At 51.7% G+C, this 21,342-nt stretch overlaps 4 protein-coding genes across 9 annotated transcripts in view; 2 read left to right on the top strand and 2 right to left on the bottom strand.

Moving 5' to 3' along the window:
- The window catches only part of TESK2 (testis associated actin remodelling kinase 2), a 135,736-nt gene extending 130,015 nt beyond the window's left edge, over nt 1-5,721 (top strand). The window contains exons 6-11 of the mRNA XM_030324475.2: nt 1,900-1,982; nt 2,222-2,306; nt 2,558-2,641; nt 2,848-2,934; nt 3,646-3,763; nt 4,030-5,721. Coding sequence (XP_030180335.1) covers nt 1,900-1,982; nt 2,222-2,306; nt 2,558-2,641; nt 2,848-2,934; nt 3,646-3,763; nt 4,030-4,754 — 1,182 coding nt within the window. The 3' untranslated portion in view covers nt 4,755-5,721. The remainder of the gene's footprint in view (nt 1-1,899; nt 1,983-2,221; nt 2,307-2,557; nt 2,642-2,847; nt 2,935-3,645; nt 3,764-4,029) is intronic.
- Nucleotides 5,616-9,233, bottom strand: TOE1 (target of EGR1, exonuclease). 2 transcript variants are annotated; one of them, XM_030324481.2, is made up of 8 exons: nt 8,960-9,233; nt 8,144-8,286; nt 8,012-8,052; nt 7,782-7,878; nt 7,496-7,654; nt 6,981-7,240; nt 6,620-6,779; nt 5,616-6,533 (listed from the first exon to the last, which is right to left on the bottom strand). In XM_030324481.2, exons 1-8 carry the CDS (start codon nt 9,009-9,011, stop codon nt 5,913-5,915), a joined length of 1,533 nt encoding a protein of 510 aa, XP_030180341.1. In that variant the 5' UTR covers nt 9,012-9,233; the 3' UTR covers nt 5,616-5,912. The 2 variants fall into 2 exon arrangements, with proteins under 2 accessions (XP_030180341.1, XP_030180342.1); XM_030324482.1 differs by lacking the exon at nt 7,496-7,654 and having other exon boundaries at nt 5,694-6,533; nt 8,960-9,037.
- On the top strand, nt 8,845-17,003 carry MUTYH (mutY DNA glycosylase). Of its 5 annotated transcripts, XM_030324478.2 has the most exons (17): nt 9,170-9,278; nt 12,600-12,704; nt 12,820-12,940; nt 13,458-13,639; nt 13,730-13,769; nt 13,892-13,965; nt 14,104-14,145; nt 14,221-14,292; nt 14,368-14,481; nt 14,567-14,664; nt 14,744-14,888; nt 14,969-15,032; nt 15,209-15,400; nt 15,504-15,640; nt 15,725-15,877; nt 16,069-16,110; nt 16,808-17,003. In XM_030324478.2, exons 2-17 carry the CDS (start codon nt 12,690-12,692, stop codon nt 16,937-16,939), a joined length of 1,623 nt encoding a protein of 540 aa, XP_030180338.1. In that variant the 5' UTR covers nt 9,170-9,278; nt 12,600-12,689; the 3' UTR covers nt 16,940-17,003. The 5 variants fall into 5 exon arrangements, with proteins under 5 accessions (XP_032450179.1, XP_030180338.1, XP_030180336.1 ...); XM_032594288.1 differs by lacking the exon at nt 12,600-12,704 and having other exon boundaries at nt 8,845-9,278; nt 13,491-13,639; XM_030324476.1 differs by lacking the exon at nt 12,600-12,704 and having other exon boundaries at nt 9,196-9,278.
- Nucleotides 17,004-17,468: 465 nt separating this feature from the next.
- On the bottom strand, nt 17,469-19,115 carry HPDL (4-hydroxyphenylpyruvate dioxygenase like). Its single transcript, XM_030324483.1, has one exon. It carries the CDS (start codon nt 18,904-18,906, stop codon nt 17,788-17,790), a length of 1,119 nt encoding a protein of 372 aa, XP_030180343.1. The 5' UTR covers nt 18,907-19,115; the 3' UTR covers nt 17,469-17,787.
- Between the last annotated feature and the right edge of the window lie 2,227 nt (nt 19,116-21,342).

Genomic DNA, 21,342 nt, shown 5'->3' with positions numbered 1-21,342 from the left:
AAAATTTGGCTCTTTGTTTTTCAGTATCCCATCTTTGTCTTTGGCCCCAATGCCCAGCTATTGGCTGTGAGAAACTTTATGAGGGGCAGTGGTCACCCTCCAGACCAGAGGCAAACTGGGTAGCCTTGCCCCATATTGTGGGGCCCTGATCATCCCTGCCTTAGCCATTTCTCAGCTGTTCAAAGAAGCTACTGTGAAGTCCTGTACTCCTAGATGGATGATTTGCAGTGAGTGGACAGTAGATGTCTATGAATGTGAAGATCGGGCAGAAACCACAGAGCTTTGACAAGGGCAGAGTACTGTGGCCATGTTCTGTTCCTTATCTCCTCCTCCCAGGCTGAATTTACAGGGCAGTTTCTGAGGGCTATAAAGCAAATAGTAAGTAGGACTTTAGACTGAGCCTTGGAGACAGGAGAAAGGAGTTGCAAATCAAATAGGAGGGGAGAAAAATAGGTGACAGATCTGAGCTGCCACTGCCTCATAAGCCTGTGCCCTATGGCCTGGGCTTCAGCTGTTTAATAGGCAAGCTGGCCTAGGGCCCATCTTCTCATGGTCATAGTCAGGGGGTTATGGGGTGCTGAGCCAGCAGAACCTGATGGGAAGGCCAAAGCCAGGACAAGTACAAGGATGGTCCTGCTTGGAAGCCAGAGATGATGCATGTCTACTCGGGCCCAGGTTAGATGTGATGAAATCACAGGCTCCCTCCAGCTCAGGGAGAAAATAGTATGATAATGTCAAGGCCAAAGTAGGGGGCGGGGGGTGATTGGTACCTGAGGTAGAGTAAGCAGGAGGTGACTTGGCAACTGCATGCCAAACCTGGTAAAGAGGGAGGGTAGGTTTGGGTCAAATAGGGTCTTGCTGGCCCCAGAAATGTCCCTGAGCCAAGGATCCCTACTCTCTCCTGCCTTTGGAGGAAGAAGGTGGAGTGAGGTGCCTCATGAGTGAGTGGTGTAGGGCTATTTTGAATGTAGCTGTTTGGGGAGAGCTGGTTGCTGATTTGTTTATTTACAAGCCATTTGTGTTCATCTTTTCTCTGGGGACAGCAGCATTTGTTCGGTGAGCACATCCTGAGCCTCTCTCATGAGTTGAGTGCTATCAGAGGGCCTGAACCAGAACCTGCTCTCTGTTAGACTGTAAGAGGAAGTGGCATAGAGGAGGAGTTAAAGGAGCTGAGAAGAGAGAGGGTGGTGAGAGCTGGAGACGACAGGATGGAAAGGTCACTTACCTTAAAACACATAAAATCTGAGGTGAAAAGGAGAGTTGAGAGAACATTCCAAATGGAAGGAAGCAATAGAAGCAAAGACAAAGGCTTGAAGGGGCTGTTCAGGCTTCACAGGTCAGGCTTGTCTGTGACAAGTTTAGATGGAGATGTGTGCATAGGAGCAGCAGCCGGGGGTAGGGGGCAGGCCAGTTGTTGGAGCCAGATCATAGACTTTTAATGCCATTGAGGAGGTTGGTTGTGATCCTCTGGGCAATGAAAGGTAGTGCAGGCCTGGCACTTGTCCTACACTTATATTACTTTGGGTCTCTGCATTCTGAGGAAAAGAGGATGGGAGGCAGGGACCTGATAGTCCGTCTTCCTCCACTAGATTGTAAGCTCCAAGAGGACAAAGATGTCTGTTCATTGAGCTTTCTCTGGCACTTAGATCCATGCTTAGTATAAAAAAACAAAGATAAATATTTGTTTGAAGCATATGACTCTTATGGCAGCCACCCAAGATCCAGGCCTAACTCATTTCACATGGCTGACGGAGTCCCAGGTCTGACCACTGGGTCAGCCTGAGTGTAGTTTCACCAAGGAGAAGACAAGGTGCCCTGTGGCAGGGAGGGGTGGTGGTAACACTATGGCTGGCTGGTCCCCCTTCTGAGCCACATTGTCTTCTTCTTTGGGAACCCTAGAACTGCCTGATAAAGAGGGATGAGAATGGTTACTCTGCAGTGGTAGCTGACTTTGGCCTGGCTGAGAAGATTCCTGACGTCAGGTGGGTAGCCCTAATAGGTGCTGGGGTCACAGAAGAGACTGAAGCAAAGGAAAAACACCAGCTTCCTCCCCAGAGGCCAGAACTTGGTTACAGTTCAATCTCAGCTCCCTAAACTTGGTCAGTCTTAGTCTGTGTCCATTCTTCAGGGAGAAGAATTCCCAATGGTCAGATATCCCATTGCACCAGCCAGTGGTGAGCTCATTCTCCATATAATCTCTCCCCTCACCCCCACCCCACAGCATGGGGAATGAGAAGCTGGCTGTGGTGGGCTCACCCTTCTGGATGGCACCTGAGGTTCTCCGAGATGAGCCCTACAATGAAAAGGTGAGTCTGGGGAGCCCAGGGCCTGGTTCTCCTTAGAATCCACTCTTATCAGGAAAGTGTTCAGGATCAATCACCCTGTATGTTCACGGTAAGTATCTACATCCTGCTCAGAGCAGGGTTGGTACTTGGCAGCTACCCAGTAAATGAACTGAATGAAATACAGGGCTTAGGCCTGGGCTGGCAGACCTGAGGGACACAGACCCCACCTCTCACCCCACTGAGAAGGAAACTGAGGTCTTACTACCCACCAGGCGGATGTGTTCTCTTATGGTATCATCCTCTGTGAGATCATCGCCCGCATCCAAGCTGATCCGGACTACCTTCCTCGCACAGAGGTGAGCTGCAGGCATAGGGGACAGTGCCACTGGGATGGGGCTGGTTTTGAGGCTATGGAACTGTTGTTACTGGGGTGGAGTTGCTGGAACTGTCTGTGTGGTTACTTCTTTGGGGCAATTCTCAGCCTCTCCTAAGCAGGCCAGGATGGGTGGAGGGATTAATGACCAGTCTACCAATGTCCCCTCCCCACCATACCCATCCACAGAACTTCGGATTAGACTATGACGCTTTCCAGCATATGGTGGGAGACTGTCCCCCAGAATTTCTGCAGCTCACCTTCAACTGCTGTAATGTGAGTGTCTCCCTCCCCTTCCCCCAGCTTTGGTCAGGGGCTGGCTGAACCCCTTTTACCTGGTTAGGACTGTAGGGACAAGCTGCTCATTAAGGTTCATGAGGAGCCTCATTTTCACTGATGAGTGGCAGTGCCCACATCCCCTCCTCCAGGCCTAACAGATAGTCCAGAGCCCTGGACCAAGAAAAGGAAAACTGCTTTGTATTGTAGTCTTCAGCCTGCAGGGTAGACTTACCACCTCTTGCTTTCGATACTGATAGAGCTCTGGTCAGGTTTCGATTGGACTTTGGGTCCAGCTGGTCTTAAGGCCTATGGGAAGAACTTTTGTTAACCCTCACTTTATACAGCTCTGGGACTGGACCTACCTGTTATGACCAAGGGGTAGCTGGGCTTTCCTCAGGTAGCTCCCAGAAACATGTTAGCAGCAGAACTCAAGAACAGAACAAACTAATGTTAAGCGTACTCTTCCGGAGGGTTCTGTGCCCAACAAGGGGATAAGACCCATACAGAAAGGGTGCTGATAGGGGAGGGTATTAGACAACAGCATCTCCCCTGACCTTACCTCTGGGAATCATCCTCATGGCCTGGGGCCTTCAGAAAAGAGCTTAGCTGCACACCTGAATCTTAAAAGATGCCAGAAACAGACTCAAACGCCATCCTTGGGGTGGAAAATAGGAGCGCAGGGCTAATGGCTGGTGTGGATGACCACAGATGGACCCCAAACTACGCCCATCCTTTGCGGAGATTGGGAAGACCTTGGAGGAAATTCTGAGCCATCTACAGGAAGAAGAGCTGGAGACGGACAGGAAGCTGCAGCCCACAGCCAAGGGTAAGAGATTAGACCATAGTGTTTCACCTGATCCCAAGGGAAGAAATTAGGATGTGGGGCCTTCCTCTCTAGGGCTCATTGCAGGATCTCATGTCCAGAAGAAAGGCAGAGGGGCAGGGGATGATGGAAAAAGTATGGGACTCTTCAGAGTTATGACTTGGCATATTGCCTCTCTTGTTTCTCATTGGTGAAACGCTTTGTGGCAAAAGGTGCTGCTTCTGTTTGTCATGACTAGTGTGAGTAACCCTGGCTTGACTGTTTTTCAGGACTCTTGGAGAAGGGACCTGGTGTAAAGCGACTGAGCTCACTGGATGACAAGATCCCTCCCAAGTCCCCACGCCCAAGACGTACTATCTGGCTGTCTCGAAGCCAGTCAGACATCTTTTCCCGTAAGCCCCCACGTACAGTAAACGTCTTGGACCCCTACTACCAGCCACAACGAGGTGGTACTGTCCGCACCCCCAAAATCAACCCTTTCAGTGCTCGCCAGGACCTCAAGGGTGGCAAGATCAAGTTCTTTGACCTGCCCAGCAAGTCTGTCATCTCCCTGGTATTTGACCTAGATGCACCAGGGCCTGGAACTCTGCCTCTGGCTGATTGGCAGGAGCCCCTGGCCCCACCTGCTCGCCGGTGGCGTTCTTTGCCTGGTTCACCAGAGTTCTTGCATCAAGAGGCCTGTCCCTTTGTGGGCCGAGAAGATTCACTATCTGACGGGCCCCCACCACGCCTCAGTAGTCTCAAGTACAGAGTAAGAGAGATCCCGCCATTCCGAGCATCTGCCCTACCACCTGTTCTGGCACATGAAGCCATGGACTGCTCCAGTCCCCAAGAAGAAAACGGTTTTGGGCCCAGGCCCCAGGGAGCTAGTCCATGCCTTGCAGGTGCCTCTGAGGAGATGGAGGTAGAAGAAGAAAGGCCAAGAAGCTTGGCTCCAGTCCCGTTTTCTGTCTCAGGCGTAGGCCTGAAAACCCAGGGAGAACAGGATGGGTGAGGGGGGCTAGTCCCAGCTCACCTTGGGGGTGGGCCTTCAGTTGAAGCCACTGGGCCCCCTTATGTACAGCCTTGACTCTTCCCTGTGGCCTACAGAGCAGGCTGGCTAGGCCAAGCCAGGCTCAATATGGGGATTCCAAGTGCCTAACAGCTGTGCATGAGAGGGGAGACAGCAGTGAAAGGCTTTCCTACTTAGGGCCAACAGATGATACCAAGCTTCTGAAATCCAGCAAGGAGCTCTGGCTCCCACCCGACTCCCAATGCACTTCCCCAGACAGGACCAGAGGACTCCTAGTTCTAGTTTGCGCTGGCAGGCAGCTATTACCCCAGGTTCCTTTCCTACTCCAGGTCTGTCTTTTGCCCTTTCCTGGGGCATATAAGCTACTGGATGGAACCTGGTGCTGACCAGGAAGCCATAAAGGGCATGGCTATTTCTCAGACCTGAAGACTGGGGAGCTTCTTGCCAGTATGTCTAAGACACTTGAATAATTGCTGTTTGCACTTACTGCACAGTCAGACCACATCACTACATTTCTATGCAAGGGGAGGGTGGGGCCGTGTAGTGGTCATGGCTCTTAGCTAACCTATTCAAAGGTCTTTTCCAGTTGATTAATCTATTTTCATATTTATGAAGGAGTCTTAATGTTCTGCCCCATAAAACTTTCAACCTTGTGGTTGGGAGCGGGGCTGGTTTTGTAGGCCCCAGGGTCTGCTCTATGTATTTGTCAACATGTGACACACCCAACTGGTTAAATGGTTTATACACGGACTGATTTTCTTCCCTTCCTGCTATGGCTGGAGCTATGGGAACAGTCTGTCCTTACAGAGCCGCAATAAGAAATAACCAAAGATGAAGCTGGTCAAATATTTTCATAACTTGTTTCTGTTGATTTTTTGGTAATACTTTTTCCCAAGACACTTTCAGATTTAAAAATAAATAAAGTTGGTGTTACAGGTGTTAGTCAGCCTTCTTACGTGTACCCTTGTTCCTCATCCTCTGGGGTAAAGGAGAAGGTCCAAGACAGATGCAGCAGTATCTCTGCCAGGACCCCACCCCCTGACCCCCCCAACTCTGTCATTCACAAGCTAGAGGGACCCAGACACTTGTATTCCACTCTCAGTTCTCGTCCTGGGCCCTGAGTGCTAGGCAGAAGTTGTGTCAGCTGCTGCCCCAAGCCAGCTTCATCTTCTGGTTGTGGGCTTTGGAGGAACGGGAGAACTGGCTCTTGGCCACTGTGAGGGGTACAGCCTTGCCACTCAGATATACCTTGTTGTGGCATTCAGGTAGCCAGGGTCCAGAGCTACAGATCTGGGGTCCTTGGCTCACTCCCACATAGGCCATTACAAAACCTGTCATAAAGGCATCAAAACCAGCTCGATGCAACCCATCCCCAGCCACTGGGTGAGGATTGGTTTGACCTCCTGGCGCTTCTGAGGTAGCCACATCAGCTGTTTCCAGCCTTGTTGCTTTGAGCCCCATCTCCAAGTCATTTTTGTGACCTTTCTCCAAGCCAGGCTGGCTCCTAGTCTCATCTTCAGCCACTTCCTGATCAATTTCCTCAGCCTTGAGGCCATCCCCACAGACCTGCTTCATGGGAGGGCCATCCTCATTTTCCTCAGAGGTCTGTTTCCCAGGCAGGCCCAACAAAGCCCTCCGCCGTTTTTCCCTACGTCGCCGCCGTCGCCGCTTGTCCTCCACCACAGCCTCATCAGTGTCAATGATAAGGTCAATATCATGGGACCGAGGACACTGCGGTCCCAAGGGGCACCAGCCATAGGCCTAGAGGTAGGAAAGAGGCTTAGACAGGAATTCCAGGCATCAGAACTCCCCCCCCACCCCCCCAGGAAATGGGTGGGTGCTCTTACTGAAAAATTGTCACAGATGCTGGTGGAATGAGGACGGTGGGTTGTAGGGGGCATGCAGCAGCGGTAGTCAATATGGGCCCTCATGCTAGTAGGATAGTTGCAGAACTCCAGGGTAAGGTGTGGGCTGCCGGCTGCCCGCTGCTTCCCATTTTCCCGCTCACTGCAACAGCGCAAGAGGGTATTGGTCCACTAGTGTATAAATTCCATAGGAACAGGGTTTTTTGTCTGTTTTGCTCACTGCTGAATCCTCAGCACCTAAAATAGTGCCTGGCACATGGTAGGCACTCAATAAATACCTTATGTAAATGAAACAGTCAGGCTTATACCAGGCCCCATCCCTAAACCTCAACCAGTTCCTCACCATTTCCGGAAAACATATTCTAGGTAGGAGGCCACGAAGCGGGCATGAAACTCAGCAGCATACTTGGTGTCATAAATGCCGGCTGGGAACATTTCACACAGGTCCGCAGTGAAGGTTCCCAAGCTCTCGGGAAGGTGTGCATAGAAGTTCTGGTACAAGAACACCAAGTCTATGAGACCATTGTGTAGTACCAGGGGCCGGCGGGCCCGGATTAGCTCCAGGAAGAGTGTCCTCACTGACTGGCTCTGACTCTCATCACCCTGGGTAGAAAGAAAGAGGTCATCAGGAAGAACAGTCCCCTAGGGAGCCTCTTTTGCCCTGACACTTCGCCCTGGCTCCCCTACCTGGAAAGCTCTACCTCCCTGCCTTACCCAATGCTATTCTATGTATCAGGCTTGTTTCCCCAGCCCTGTCCCTAGTGATTTTCCATACTGAGCAGATCCTCCCTACGTACCCAGCCTAGGTTAGGAAGAAATGAAGCCACAGAAGGGGCAGTCTCAAGGCTGGAGACCTACCTTGTCATTACCCTTGTGGTAAGGGATACCCTGAGCATACTGCCGGTTGAAGTTGAAGCCATGCTGTACCAAGAATTGCACAGACTTTGGTTCTATCACATACTCTTCCATGCATAGCAGGGTCAGATTGAACACCTGAGCCAGGTATGAGTGTTCACCCTGGGAGAGAAAGGATCTGCTATATCAGGATTTGGGATAAAAACACCTCACACCTGATGTTCTCCAGGATCTCAACCCTCCTCCCTGCCAGCCAAAGACCAGGGATAGATGTGAGATCAGCCCATACCTTATCTGGCTGCTGCTTGAAGCAGGCGAGGCCCAGGGAGAGAATAGAACGGGTCCTGGCAGCATGACACACGGACTTGTAACGTTCCTCGATGCACCTTGGGGTTGGGTTTAGGGGGTGGCTGTGGCTGTGAGCTAGCCCTCAAACCACCCAGGACTGTGAATTCTACTCCAGGGATGAGGTCTTCCCCTCCTGCCAAGGCTGACACTAAGATCAGGGCTTATACTTACTGGTTCAGCAAACTCTTCCTGTCCCCAAGCCCACTCAGTTCCTATGAGTGGGTAAAGGGAGAGTTGTGTTAGGTTCCCAGCACCAACCAGCCCTTTCAAAACTACCTGTCCTCCCCATTCCCCAACCCTCACCGTGTCCACAGCCACGAAGCTAGCTGTCTTTATGGCCAGCAGGAGGGATGGCCACATCTCCTTGAAGTTGTCACTCTGCACATCCACCACAGGAACCTGGACTACTAGCTCCTCCCCAGATTTTGTGGTTTTGCAGACACCACCTGAGGGTAAGGAGAGCAATGGATGTTAATGCTCAGGCAGGGGTCCAGGGAAACCAATACCAAGGCAGGCCATGGCTGGGGGCGGAATGTTGGGGGGCAGTTTCCATTAAGGCAAGAAATGGCAGCTTTCTCCTCAAACCCTTTGTACCATACATGCTCTGCACACAGGCCTTGAAATGAGCAGTACCCTGAATTTGGGGAGAGAAAGCCTGCGTCTTCCAGTGGTTTATGTGAGCTTTTGGGAAAATAACTTCTCCCTTCAGCAACACAATCCGCAGAAGAGGAAGGTCGGACTGTGGCCCAGTCCGATCTGTGCCCCAGTAGCCAAAAGCGATGGTAGCCACTATGCCCCAGAGCCTCATAAATAATTCCTCACACCCAAGCCCCCAACACGTCCCACTTCTTTGGACCACGACTCCCAATCCGCTACACTTAACCATAACCCTTAGACTACATCTCCCGACATGCCCCCACGGTCCCCGTCTAAGCTCCCAACATGCAAGGCTTTTGCAGCCGAGCTGCGGTGCACACCGGGACTTGTAGTCTCCTCGTGGCTGGTTCGGAGGTGAGCTAGTTGAACGTTGGAAGTCAGTTTCTAGAGCCGTAAGCCCGAGGCCTTCCCCTTCCCGGAGCGCACAGAGTTTTAAGGAGGAAGCCCTGGGAAGCCACTCACCATCAGAGGCCGCTGGGGCTGAGACTGCGCCATCGTCACTGTCGGCGGCCATGACACGGAGGGCCCCTCGCCGGAGTGGTGTGTGGGGGTACGCGGGGCTTCCGCTTCGTTTCTCCGCGCGGCTTCTGCTGTAGGGATCGGGGCGGGGCCTGCCCCCGCCCCTAGTCGCAGACGGGTCTGACTTCCGTTCACACGACCCGGGTCTGGCGCGGAGGAAGTGTCCCAGCGCGCGCTTGGACCTCTTTGGCTGGCACAGCGTGGGTTGGAGCCACGCCCTCTGGCGTGCGTCGGACGCCGGGCCTTGGAGACTGCGCGGGAGGTAGGTAATTCCTTCCCCGCCTGCACCTTGTGGAAACGTGGGCGGTAGCTTTACGCTGTCTTCGTCCGCTCGGCCCAGGGTTGGGGATGGGGTCCGGGCTTCCCAGAGGAGGTGGTGCTACCCCGGTGCAGCCTAAAGCACGCATAGGAGTTATGCAGAGACGGGAGTGTGGGGGAAAGGATATTTTGGGAATAGGCAAGTTCCCAGGGAGGAATGGGAGCTTCATGTCCAGGAAGTGAAAAGACGGGGACGCGAGACGAGGCTGCCAGAGGGATTAGAGCCACCGACTGGCTAGGAAGCCTTTGAAATAATATAGGGAAGTGATAATAAGGACTTGAGTTAAGGCTCCGGCAGTAGGGACGGCAGGGAAGGGACAACTTGTAAGCACTTAGGAGGTATATTTGACCTAGAGGGTGATTGGACTTGACTCCTGATACCGCGAGAGACCTGTTCTTTCTCAAAGGCTCCCGTTCTCATCTCTGGACCCACACGGAGTCAACCCTTTCGTTAGTTAGTCACTATTTCTAGCTCATCTTCAACTTTTCTCTCTCTACTGAGTCTTTTTCATCATTATTCAGAATTGTTTGGGTTTCTCCCATCCTGTTGTTTATCGTATACAGCTTACTTAGCACTGTGCTAAGCTCTGGGGACTCAATAGTCAACAAGAGACTCAGTACTTGCTCATGGAGTTTTATAGTCAAGTGGGGGAAGCAGACAGTCATCAAACAAACACAAATGTAAAATTACAATTAGTGTAAGAGGAAAAATGGAGAATTACACAAGAGGATAATACTGGGGGCTGATTTGGACATTTAAGTCAAGACCTGAAAGAATGAATAACTGTTGGATAAAGCACAGGATAAGAGCTGTCCAAGCAGAGGGGAAGGATTGGGTGAGGTGTCAAGGTGGACAGACACCTGGATGACTGAAGCAACTATTTAGGCAAACAAATGGCTGGAGCAAAGTGAGTGAGGGGATGAGGAAGGTGGGGATCTTTGGAGCTTACAGAACTATTTTAAGAGGATTGGCTTTTCAGAGCAATGAGTGTGACAAAGTGCTCCAGTGGCTTACAAGGTACTTAGTGATTCTATGCCCCCCACCTTCTTTACCTCTTTGACCTCATCTACTACTTATCCTTCCTCAGTCTATTCTAACCACACTGGCTTCCTTATTATTCTGCAAACAGGCACCTTCCTTAGGGCTATTCCACTAGCTCTTTTTTAGTATGACTTTCCCGTGGCTAGAACATGGCTAACTCCTTTAACTGCCATAAATCATTGGTCAAATACCACTTTAATAAGGCCCACCTTGACCATCCATGTGCTTTAAAATCACAACATTCCACCACCACCACTCCTATTTCCCTTCACATATTTTTTTTCTGTTTATCCTAGTATTTACCGCCTGACAGCCTATATAATTTACTTATGTGCATTATTTATTTTTTGCTCTCCATTAGAATACAAGTTCCATGAAAACAGGAACCTTTGGTGTTTTATTTCCGAAGTATTCCAAGTACTTAAAACTGCTCGGCACAAAGTAGGCACTACATAAATATTTATTCAGTGAATTAGTGGGAAGCCATTGAAAGTTTTAAGTAAGAAAGTGATACGATCATGTCTTTTAAGATTGCTTTACTCTTTGGAGAATGGATTGTAGAATGAATTATGGAGCTAGTGAGTTTGGTGAAGGAAGTTTGGCTATGAAGAGGAGAGTGGGTGTTGTAAAAGGGATTGAGGAGCAGGGCCCTGAGCTTGGACAGTTTAGGAGAGACCATTTTTTTTTTTTTTTTTTTTTTTTTTTTTAATTTTTTTTTTTTCAACTTTTTTAAATTTATTTTTGGGACAGAGAGAGACAGAGCATGAACGGGGGAGGGGCAGAGAGAGAGGGAGACACAGAATCGGAAACAGGCTCCAGGCTCCGAGCCATCAGCCCAGAGCCTGACGCGGGGCTCAAACTCACGGACCGCGAGATCGTGACCTGGCTGAAGTCGGACGCTTAACCGACTGCGCCACCCAGGCACCCCAGGAGAGACCATTCTTTAATGGGAGGAAGGAAAAGGAGAATGCAGATAAGTGTAGAGTGTAGCAAATCTACATTCATTTTTTTTTTTTTTTCCTCAGAGAGCAGGCAAGCTCTTTTGATGAAAATGAGGTGATGAAGTTAAGTTTTAAGGAGAGAGTTTGAAGCTTCAGGTACTGCAGTATAGCACAGCACAAGAGTGCAGTCTCTGGAAGCAGACCTTTAGGGTTTGGGTGGACAAGTTGCCTAATCTCTATAAGCCTCAGTTTCCTCATCAGTAAAATGGAGGTAATACTAGAAAGTACCGAATGGAGTCATCTGGAGATTGTGCGAGAAATTGGTAAAACACTTAGCATAAGGTCTGGCATATGGCAAACCTTCACTAACTGTTAGCTATATAGAGAAAAGGGCACCAAAAGAACAGTAAGGGAGTAGTGAAGATCAATTTCTCATTGAAATTGAGACCTATTTCTCATTACTAGTGGCCAGCCAGCTATGATTTACTAGATCAGGAAAAGATTAGGAATAAAAAATAGCTCATCCCCTCCCACCACCACCCCAACTTGCCATCTGCTCTCAGGCAAATCTTTTACCGTCTCTGGGGCAGCTGGGTGGCTTAGTTTAGTTAAGCATCCAACTTTAGTTAAGCATCCAACTTTGGTCATGATCTAGCGATTTGTAGGTTTGAGCTCTGGATCGGGCTCTGTGCTGACAGCTCAGAGCCTGGAGTCTGCTTTGGATTCTGTGTCTCCCTGTCTCTCTGCCTCTCTCTCTCTCTCTCAAAAATAAAAACAAACATTAAAAAAAAAGTTATTTTTTTTAATATCTTTAATGCTTATTTTTATTTTTGAGAGAGAGAGAGAGAGAGAGAGATGGAGCATGAGCGGGGAAAGGGCAGAGAGAGAGGGAGACACAGAATCTGAAGCAGGCTCCAGGCTGTCAGCAGAATCTGACATGGGGCTCAAACTCATCAACTGTGAGATCATGACCTGAGCCAAAGTCAGACGTGCAACTGACTGAGCCACCCAGGCACCCTAAAAAAATATCTTAACATCTCTGATCCTTGGTTTCTCCTTTCTGCAGAATGGAGGTTGGATTGCATGACTGCTAAAGCCTGTTTCGGTGTAAATGTGCCACATCTCTGAGCAGATAAACTTCCTACCTGCCCCATGCTCTTAGACATACCTAAAGAAGCCCTGTCCACACACGCAGTCACAGTAAACATCAGGGACACACATACAGGTGCTCCTGTACAGTCACCAGCCCAGCTCCAGCCTCTTCTTTTGTGTGTGTCTCCAGGACTATGCTAATGTTGGTCCCTCTGAAGTCACTTGCAGAAACAGCCCTACTGGTCATACCTCAGTGCCACAGCCAGCCAAGAGCAACCCCATGAGCATCTGGAGAGTAAGAAAAGCTAGACACTCTATAATAAGTGCTGTAGAGAAAGTGGCTATACTCACTGAAGGGCCCCAAGATTCAACCTCATTGTGACAGACTACTTTGGGCCTTTCTCTTCTAGGCCATCATGAAGAAGCCACGAACCGCTGTGAGGAGTTGTCGCCAGAAGCAGGCATCTGGCCATAAGGGAAGGGAGAAGCAGGTCCTTAGCAGCAGCCAGGTCAAGCCTTCTACCCCTGATGGTGAGGAGCTTGGTCTGAGTCAAAGGTGAAGGGGTTGGTTTCGTTGGCCATGAAAGAAAGGTCGATTCAGGCTGGGAAGACAGCGTGGTTGTGCATCAAGGCTTCAAGGGACTAATTACGATCTAATTCTGACTTTGCTGTGTAACTTTGGGATGATTTCTCTGAGTGGCTGCTTTCTTACCAGTGACATGGAGTGGTAGCTTGTGTATTTCCTTCCTCCTGTGGCTTTTGTGGGATCAGATGACTTTATGAGCCTGAAAGTGTTTTGTAAATGGGAAAGTCCTGAACAGGTACACATTATGCTTGGCTGAAACTGTTGGATTTTCATCGTGACCCAGAGACAAAGGAGCCAGCACTACCACCCTAGGAAAGTTAAGGCTAGAAATTTGGTTAAGGTTACATACACAGCATTTTGGTTTGACTCCAGGTTCAAAGCTTAAGCAAGGGTTTGGGGGAAGCACTAAGGTGGAGCGGCCAGACTACAGTGCCCTGGGTACCTGGTGCACTGTCCGTGCAGGAACTATGCCTAAGTTTCCTGAGGCCCCAGCAGGCTTGGCCAGGCGGCAGAAGGAGGTGGTATTACGGGCCTCTGTCTCCCCATACCATCTATTCAGAGACACAGCCGAGGTCACAGTCTTTCGGGAGAACCTTCTGAGCTGGTACGACCGAGAGAAACGGGACCTGCCCTGGAGAAGGCGGGTAAGCAGGCTAGGGGGCAGGGACAGTGGGGTGGGGGGTTAGTGCCAGGCCCCCTCCACACTAACTCCTTGTCTGGGATTGCATTGGCAGGCAGAGGGTGAGGTGGACCCTGACAGGCGGGCGTATGCTGGTGAGTGTATCTCCTGAGAACAGGGCTGCTTTGCCTGGATGCCCACTGGTCTGGGGTGTAGGGGCTGTGGGCTGGGAGCAGGGCAGCTCAGCAGTGCCCTCATGCCAACCCCTCTCCCCCAGTGTGGGTCTCAGAGGTCATGCTGCAGCAGACCCAGGTTGCCACGGTGATCGACTATTATACCCGATGGATGCAGGTGACTTCAGGGAAAGAAGGGGAGGGTCATTGAGCCAGACCCCAGAGAAAGCCTAGCCTTTGGGGTGGGGGTAAAGAAGGCTTCCTTCACCTCTCTCACCCTTGACCTTACTTCCTTTTGATCACCTTCGGGCTCTAGAAGTGGCCAACGCTGCAGGACCTGGCCAGTGCATCCCTGGAGGTGAGTGCCACCCTAAGGTAGGGGGAATGGGGACAACTGAGGACTGACCACTGATGTCTCTGACTCTACCCACAGGAGGTGAACCAGCTCTGGGCTGGCCTGGGCTACTACTCTCGAGGCCGGCGGCTGCAGGAGGGAGCCCAGAAGGTAAGGGGGAGACAGGGAGGGTGAGCCCCAGGGCCTCAGGTAGCACATAACCTTGAGCCTTCCCACCCCAATCAGGTGGTAGAAGAGCTAGGGGGCCATGTGCCACATACAGCAGAGACTCTGCAGAAGCTTCTGCCTGGCGTGGGGCGGTACACAGCTGGAGCTATTGCTTCCATTGCCTTTGGTCAGGTGAGTCCATAGCCCACCCCTACTTTGTGTGTGCCCACCCACCTTCCTCCCAGACCAGGCTGACTTCTGGATTCCTCTGTGCCAGGCAACTGGTGTGGTAGATGGGAATGTAGTACGGGTGCTGTGCCGTGTCCGAGCCATTGGTGCTGATTCCGGAAGCACCTTTGTCTCCCAGCAGCTCTGGTAGGATATTGGGGTAATAGGGGAGACTGGGAAGGGTGTCTCCAAAGTGTCTTTGGCTTACAGCAATGTTTCCTTGTAGGAGCTTAGCCCAGCAGCTGGTAGACCCAGCCCGGCCAGGGGACTTTAACCAAGCAGCCATGGAACTGGGGGCCACAGTATGCACCCCACAGCACCCACGCTGCAGCCAGTGCCCTGTGCAGAGCGTGTGCCGGGCACACCAGAGGGTGAGCCATCTGGGGAAGGGGCAGGCAGGGGTCCTAGAGGGTGACCCTTTCCCTATGACACCTTGCCTTATGCCTCTTAGGTGGAGCGGGAACAGCTCGTAGCCTCACAGAGCCTGCCAGGCAGTCCTGATGTGGAGGAGTGTGGTAAGTACCAGCCCCAGCCCTTCACTGCACTGTCATGGAGCTGCTTGTGGAAGCATCATTCTAGTTAATCCTACAACTTGAATAAGATTCTGCAGAGCTGGGCCACGGCCGGCTCTCTGGGGTTGGCATCTAAGTTCACCTAAGCCTGAGTGGGGCTTTGGGATCTCTCTTCCCAGCTCCCAGCGCTGGACAGTGCCAGCTGTGTGCGCCTCCCACAGAGCCCTGGGACCAGACCCTGGGAGTGGCCAACTTTCCCAGAAAGGCCAGCCGGAGGCCCCCCAGGGAGGAGTGCTCTGCCACCTGTGTTCTGGAGCAGCCCAGGGCCCTTGGGGGTGCTCGAATTTTGCTGGTGCAGAGGCCTAAGTCAGGTACCTGGATCCTCGGAGTGGAGGGCAGTGGCATGAGCAACACGGAAGAAATGGAGGAGTCAGCAGCTAAGGCCCAACCACACCGGGCTGTCCTTCCTCTCAGGTCTGCTGGCAGGACTGTGGGAGTTCCCATCTGTGACTGCAGAGCCCTCAGGGCAATGTCAGCGTGAGGCCCTGCTGCGGGAACTACAGAGTTGGGTTGGGCCCCTCCCAGCCACCCACCTCCAGCACCTTGGGCAGGTGAGTGACCAGTGGAAGGAGCAGGAGTGATGGCTTTGTGGACATATCCACAGGCCTGTTTCAGTCCCTTGACCCTCCCTTCAGGTGGTCCACACCTTCTCTCACATCAAGCTGACATATCAAGTATATGGTTTGGCCCTGGAAGGGCAGATCCCAGTGACCATCACACCACCTGGAGCTCGCTGGCTGACCCGGGAGGAGTTTCACACCGCAGCTGTCTCCACCGCCATGAAAAAGGCACTACCTGTGTTGTCTTCGTTGTACCTTTTTGTGCTTCCTATATGTTCTATGTGAACCTATTACTGTGTAAAAGGAAAAAACCATATTTTAAACAGATGTACTAGGGCATGAATTTGAGAGAACAAAGGGGTCTGGCTCTTCTGGGGAAAGATGCCAGTCCTGCACTCTCCCCCTCTGTCCTTGGCTAGGTGTTCCGTGTGTACGAGGGCCAACGGCCGGGGACCTGCAAGGTGAGTCTCTTGGCCCTCACCCAGGCATCTCTCCCCGGCCCCGAATCCACAGGTTTTCAGTTGAGTTAAATGACACATGTTTGGATGAACATTATCCACACCAGGCTTCACCATAGGGAGAGGAACAGTTCTTATCTTGAAACCTTACAGTCTAGGGTCCAGGGTGGAAAGGGAATAAGAACAAATGATGTTAACAACAGGGTCACAGGTATGTGAAATGCTTGTACCAAGTTTTGTGGTTTATAAGGTGGAGAGCTTTCAGTTCTATCTGGGAGGCAAGGATCAGGAAAGGCTGCTTAGAAGATGCAGCTGGTAATCTGGGTTCAAGAAATGAATCATTTTCTCCAGGTCTGGGAGGGGAATCAGCAGTAAGAATGTTCTTTCCAGGCCCAAGAGTAGCATGAGCAAAGGTGCCACAATGCAGTCTGCAGTGCTCAAGGAGCTGTAAGCATAGCAGGGTCTGTGCAGGCCAGTCAGGGCCATGAACACCAGGCCACTAAGGCATTTTTGGTGGAGAGGAGTGAGGTTTGTATCTTAGGAAGACTACCTTGGGCTGCCATATAGAGTTGATAGAAGAGGTTGGAAGCTTTACAACATTCAGGCTAGAATCTGAGCTCTATCACTGCAATGGGGAGAGGAGTGGAAGGAGAGGACTCTGTTGCCCCCTTAGTACCTCCTTCTTTTGGCTTCTGCACAGGGTTCCAAAAGATCCCAGGTGTCTGCTCCATCCACTCAGAGAAAGCCCAGCCCAGGCCAGCAAGTCCTGGATAGTTTCTTTCAGCCCCACCACCCCACTGATGTATCCAGCCTCAACAGTATGGCGCAGTGACACCGCTGGAGCCCCTACTTCTTGAGAATCCTGTTGTTTAATAAAGTGCTTATTTTTGTAGTCATTTTGGAGACTTCCTGCCCTCCTCCTAGTCCTCTCATTCTTTCCCTCTGAGGATCCCAGAAAGTGGTAAAGTCCTGCTTGGTGCTGACTTGTGGCCAAGCTCCCAGCCAGCCCTGGGCAGTGGAGGTGGGCATTCTGTCCAGAGTGATCTGTCCTCCCCTAACCTCCAAGAGAGAAGGAGAAGGCAGCTTTAGGGGGCCCCTGCCAGTGGCTGACACCCAACACCCTTGGTCCAGGTCTTTGGTCAGCTCTGACTGGAGTAGTGGTATTGTCTTAGAGCAGGTGGTTGGGCTCAGCCCTGACCCAACCCTTCCCCACCTGCAGAGGCTGCTCCCTGGGGAGAAGGGAAACACAGGGGAGGATTTGTTCTGTCATAAATTCCTACCTCAAATACTAAATTTATATCTATATTGTTTCATATGTAGTGAAACAATATAGGAAATCAGGGAGTTAATAATCATAAAATTAGGGGTGGGGTGAAGGGAAATGGGATCAGAGGTCACAAGGAAGGTTCAAAAGTATTGATATATTCTGTTTCCTAATTATGTAATTCCTTTATTCTTTATATCTTGCATATATATTAGTTATAGACTATGTAAGAATATTTCATAGTTTAAAAGAAAAAATAAAATCCCACCTCTTTGGCACCCCAGTGAGAGATTCAAGTTCTGGCAGGTATGGCCCTGGGGACAAAGCCCTCTCCACTCCAAGCCTCCATGGGCGTTTCTCCGTTGCAATAGGCCCTGTGCTCCAGGACAGGAGGGTGAACCCAGCCCCAACCCTTCTCAGGTTTCTTGGTTCCTGGAGGCTTGCTCCTCCTGCACCGACTGCCACAGGGCCCGGATGTTGCCCTGGCCAAAGCCTGTCGCCCCCTGCCTCTGAATCAGCTCCAGGAAGAAGGTGTCCTCTGGAAAGAGAGACTTGGTGAAGACTTGAAGCAGAAACTTGCCTTCATCGCCATCTAGCAGGATCCCCTGTTGGGCTAGCCGGCTAGGCTCATGCCCAGCAGCTAGGATTTGCCTTTCCTTGCCCGGCTGCTGGTAGTATGCCTCAGGAGGAGCCAGGAGCTGGCCCCCCGCCACTGCTATCCGTTCAGTGGCTTCTATTATGTTCGGCGTGTACAGCCCCACGTGCTGCAGTCCTGGTCCCCTGTGCCGGGCCAGGAACTGCTCCACCTGGTCCTGTCCACTGGCAGCCCCTGGCAGGGACTCAGCCAGTACAAGGGTGGGGGCAGCGCTGCCTGGCGTGGTCTGCAGGGCGGTGAGCTTCAGTCCCCCTGGCCCAGATCCTGCTGTCACCTCGAGGCCCAGCTCCGGATCCTCACCTGGGCTCAGTGGCAGGTGGCGAAAGTCTAGGCAGTCGTGGAACCAGCGCATCAATGTGGGGGAGCTGCCACAGGTGCAGGCCAGGGTCAGGTGGTCCACGTGGCTGACCCAGCCTGGGCGGGTTGCACAGGACACAGGCCTGAAGCCCGGCAGGAAAGGCCCTCCGAAGCCGGCGCGCTCCAGCAGAGTCAGGCTGAGGTTGCCCACAGGTGATCTGACCACGGCATAGGTGGCGGTGCCCTGAGAATCCCGCACGCTAACAGGGGGCACCGGCACGCTGCAGCCCCGCGCAACCAACGCCCGGGCGGCAGCGCCCGTATCCACCACGTCGAAACACAGGTTGGTGGCACTGGGCACAGCATGACGTGGGTCCAGGCCGTACAGGGGCTCCTGGGGCCCAGCGCCCTCGTTCACCAAAAAGACCGCGTCGCCGCTGCGCAGGGCCAACTGCCGCCAGCCGTCTGCTTCCCGCACCGCCAGGGGCTGGAACCCGAAGAGAAGCTGCAGATCTTGGGCAAGGGGCTGCCCCGCGGGCACGTGGAAAGCGATGTGGCACAGACGACGGGCGGACGCGGCCATGGCGGTCCAGATGGTGACCCTGCCTGTCCTTCTCCTGGGGCCGTTCACCTGTCCTTGAGAACTGCCGGACTCTCCGTCCCAGGCTTGTCGTCGGAAGCCTGTGGAGTCCAGTTTTTCCCGCAGAGCGCGTTCTTCACTCTTTTCCGGGGAGAAGTCACAGACCCGACCCCCTTAGGGGCTTGCGGTTCTCCCTGCCACGCCCTCTGCAATCCGGGTCTGCCTTGCGACCACCCGGTCTGCGCTGCGCTTGGTGAAAACCACGTGGAGCCAGAGCTAGGGCGGAGCAGGAGGGAGGGGGCGGAGCCCGGGACTCTGCAGACTTTTCCCCTCCCGCCCAGACGCAGTCGCCGAGGGTACTGTAGGGACGCAAGGCTGCTCTTTCCCAGAGCCTCTGGCTGGGCCACACCCTTTGGCACTGAGCCTCCCTTCTCCGCCCCCGGAGATCACAATAGCTGCCTTCATTCGGTGCTGGATGCTGGGCTCGCTCATCCTTTAAACCCAGAGCAAAGGGAACAAGCCCTAGCTGGGGGAGAAGCCAGAATCCTTCCCCGTCTCCCTACCACCCCCCACCCCCTCCCGAAGCCCTGAATTTCTTACCAGTGTCATTTCTACCAGTTTTACCTTGAAAATTCTAGAGGGGGCACCTGGGTGGCTCAGTCGGCTAAGCATCCGGGTCCTGATCTCAGGGTTATGAATTCAAGCCTCACATTAAAAAAAAAAAAAGAGTCCTAGAGAACTTTGCCTTTAAGTCTTGATGTTCCTTTAAAACGTTAAAAAAAAATATATTAAATGTTTTAAGTTACAGATTTTCTTACCTTCCCCAAATTGGTCCAGAGAAACATGTTGTACAAAGATAGATCATTTATACAGCTTCTACAAAACTCTCTTCTTTCTCTCTGATAATTTCTCAACTGCACCTATCTCTTTCTTCAGCCCCACTTCTCTTTCAACAATCTTTTATCCCCTGTTGCAAGAAAGATTTGGAGAAAAATCTGGTGGCTCAGGATCTGAAAGAAACAGCTGCACTGGTGTCCTTTCTCCGGGTCCTGACCCTATTTGGACTAGAACTCAAGCCCTCCTTGCTCTTTGCACCTTCCTGATTGGGTACTGGGCCAGAGAAGTTTTCTGTGAGTGTTTCTGGCCTTAAGACCCAGAACTGTGTGAGATTTGAGAATTGTGTGAGACCCTGAATTGAGCTAGTGGCTCTTGGAGGGTTTGGGAAGGGCACTCCAAGAAGGGTAAAGATAAGCAAAAGGTCAGTGAGGAGAGGCACCTGGCTGGCTCAGTCAGTATAGCATGTGGCTCTTGATCTTGGGGTCGTGAGTTCAAGCCCCACATTGGATGTAGAACCTAAAATATGAAGAAAGAAAGAGAGAAAAGAAAAGGAAAGAAAAGAAAAGAAAAGAAAAGAAAAAGTCAAATCAGTGAAGAACATGAGCCAAACCCTTAGAGGAGCAATAGAGCATAAAATTGGGGAGACATTTGGTATGGATACTATGGTTCAAAGCATTGCAAAGGAGATTGTCAGGGAGCCTGATGTAATACCATTGAGTATCATTGGCAAGAGGAAGAAGGCTGTGATGGAGGGACAGGGCTGAGAAAAAGAGGTCTGGCAGGGTGTTCAGGCTTGCAGCCAGGAAGGCAGTACCCAGAAGCTGATCCGTGGTGGTAAAAGGCACTTGGTGTTATTCTGCGGACTAGTAAATTTAGAACATGGGTTCCAAAAGCCAGACAGACCTGGGCTTGAAAACTACCTCCAATATTTAGTAGTTGTATGACTTGGGGCAAGTTGCTAACCTTCTCTGAGCCTTAGTTTTCTCCTCTGTAAAAATGGGAATAATAATAGTACCTACTTCATAAGGTTGTTGTGATTAAGGTAGAATATGCTGCAGCCTGGCAAGGGATCTAGGATTTAACCTGTGAGCCCGGGCCTGTTATGTGGGAGCAGGGCAAACAAAGTGGGCTGGGTAGGGACACATGTCACAAGGAGAGGGGGCTGCAGTAGGTCCCAGAATAACAGCCACATTAGGACTACTCCTCTCTCCCTAGGCTTGAGCACTGGGAAGGCACTATGAAGGTCCTGGCTTTGCTGTGGATTCTGGGGGAAGGTCCCTGGGAATAGTGCTCCGTGAGAGCTGGGGCAGAATAGGCTATCTTTTGCCCCCACTATCATGGTCAGGGCCCCAGGTGAGCAGCTCTAGTGCCTCCAGGCCTTTTGGTCCAGCCAAAGGGGTTTCCTCTCAAGGACTCTATGTATGGACAGACAGAGCAGAAACAGGACCCCTGACCCATCACTTCCCATTTGCTCTTGAGGGAGAAGGTAGATTTCTGAAGACCAAGTGGGGCTGTTTTAAAGAAAGGGTGATCGGGGCGCCTGGGTGGCGCAGTCGGTTAAGCGTCCGACTTCAGCCAGGTCACGATCTCGCGGTCCGTGAG

The sequence above is a fragment of the Lynx canadensis genome, chromosome C1 (genome assembly GCF_007474595.2).
Source record: "Lynx canadensis isolate LIC74 chromosome C1, mLynCan4.pri.v2, whole genome shotgun sequence".
Taxonomy (NCBI): domain Eukaryota; kingdom Metazoa; phylum Chordata; class Mammalia; order Carnivora; family Felidae; genus Lynx; species Lynx canadensis.
This window is presented reverse-complemented; position numbering and strand designations above follow the sequence as displayed.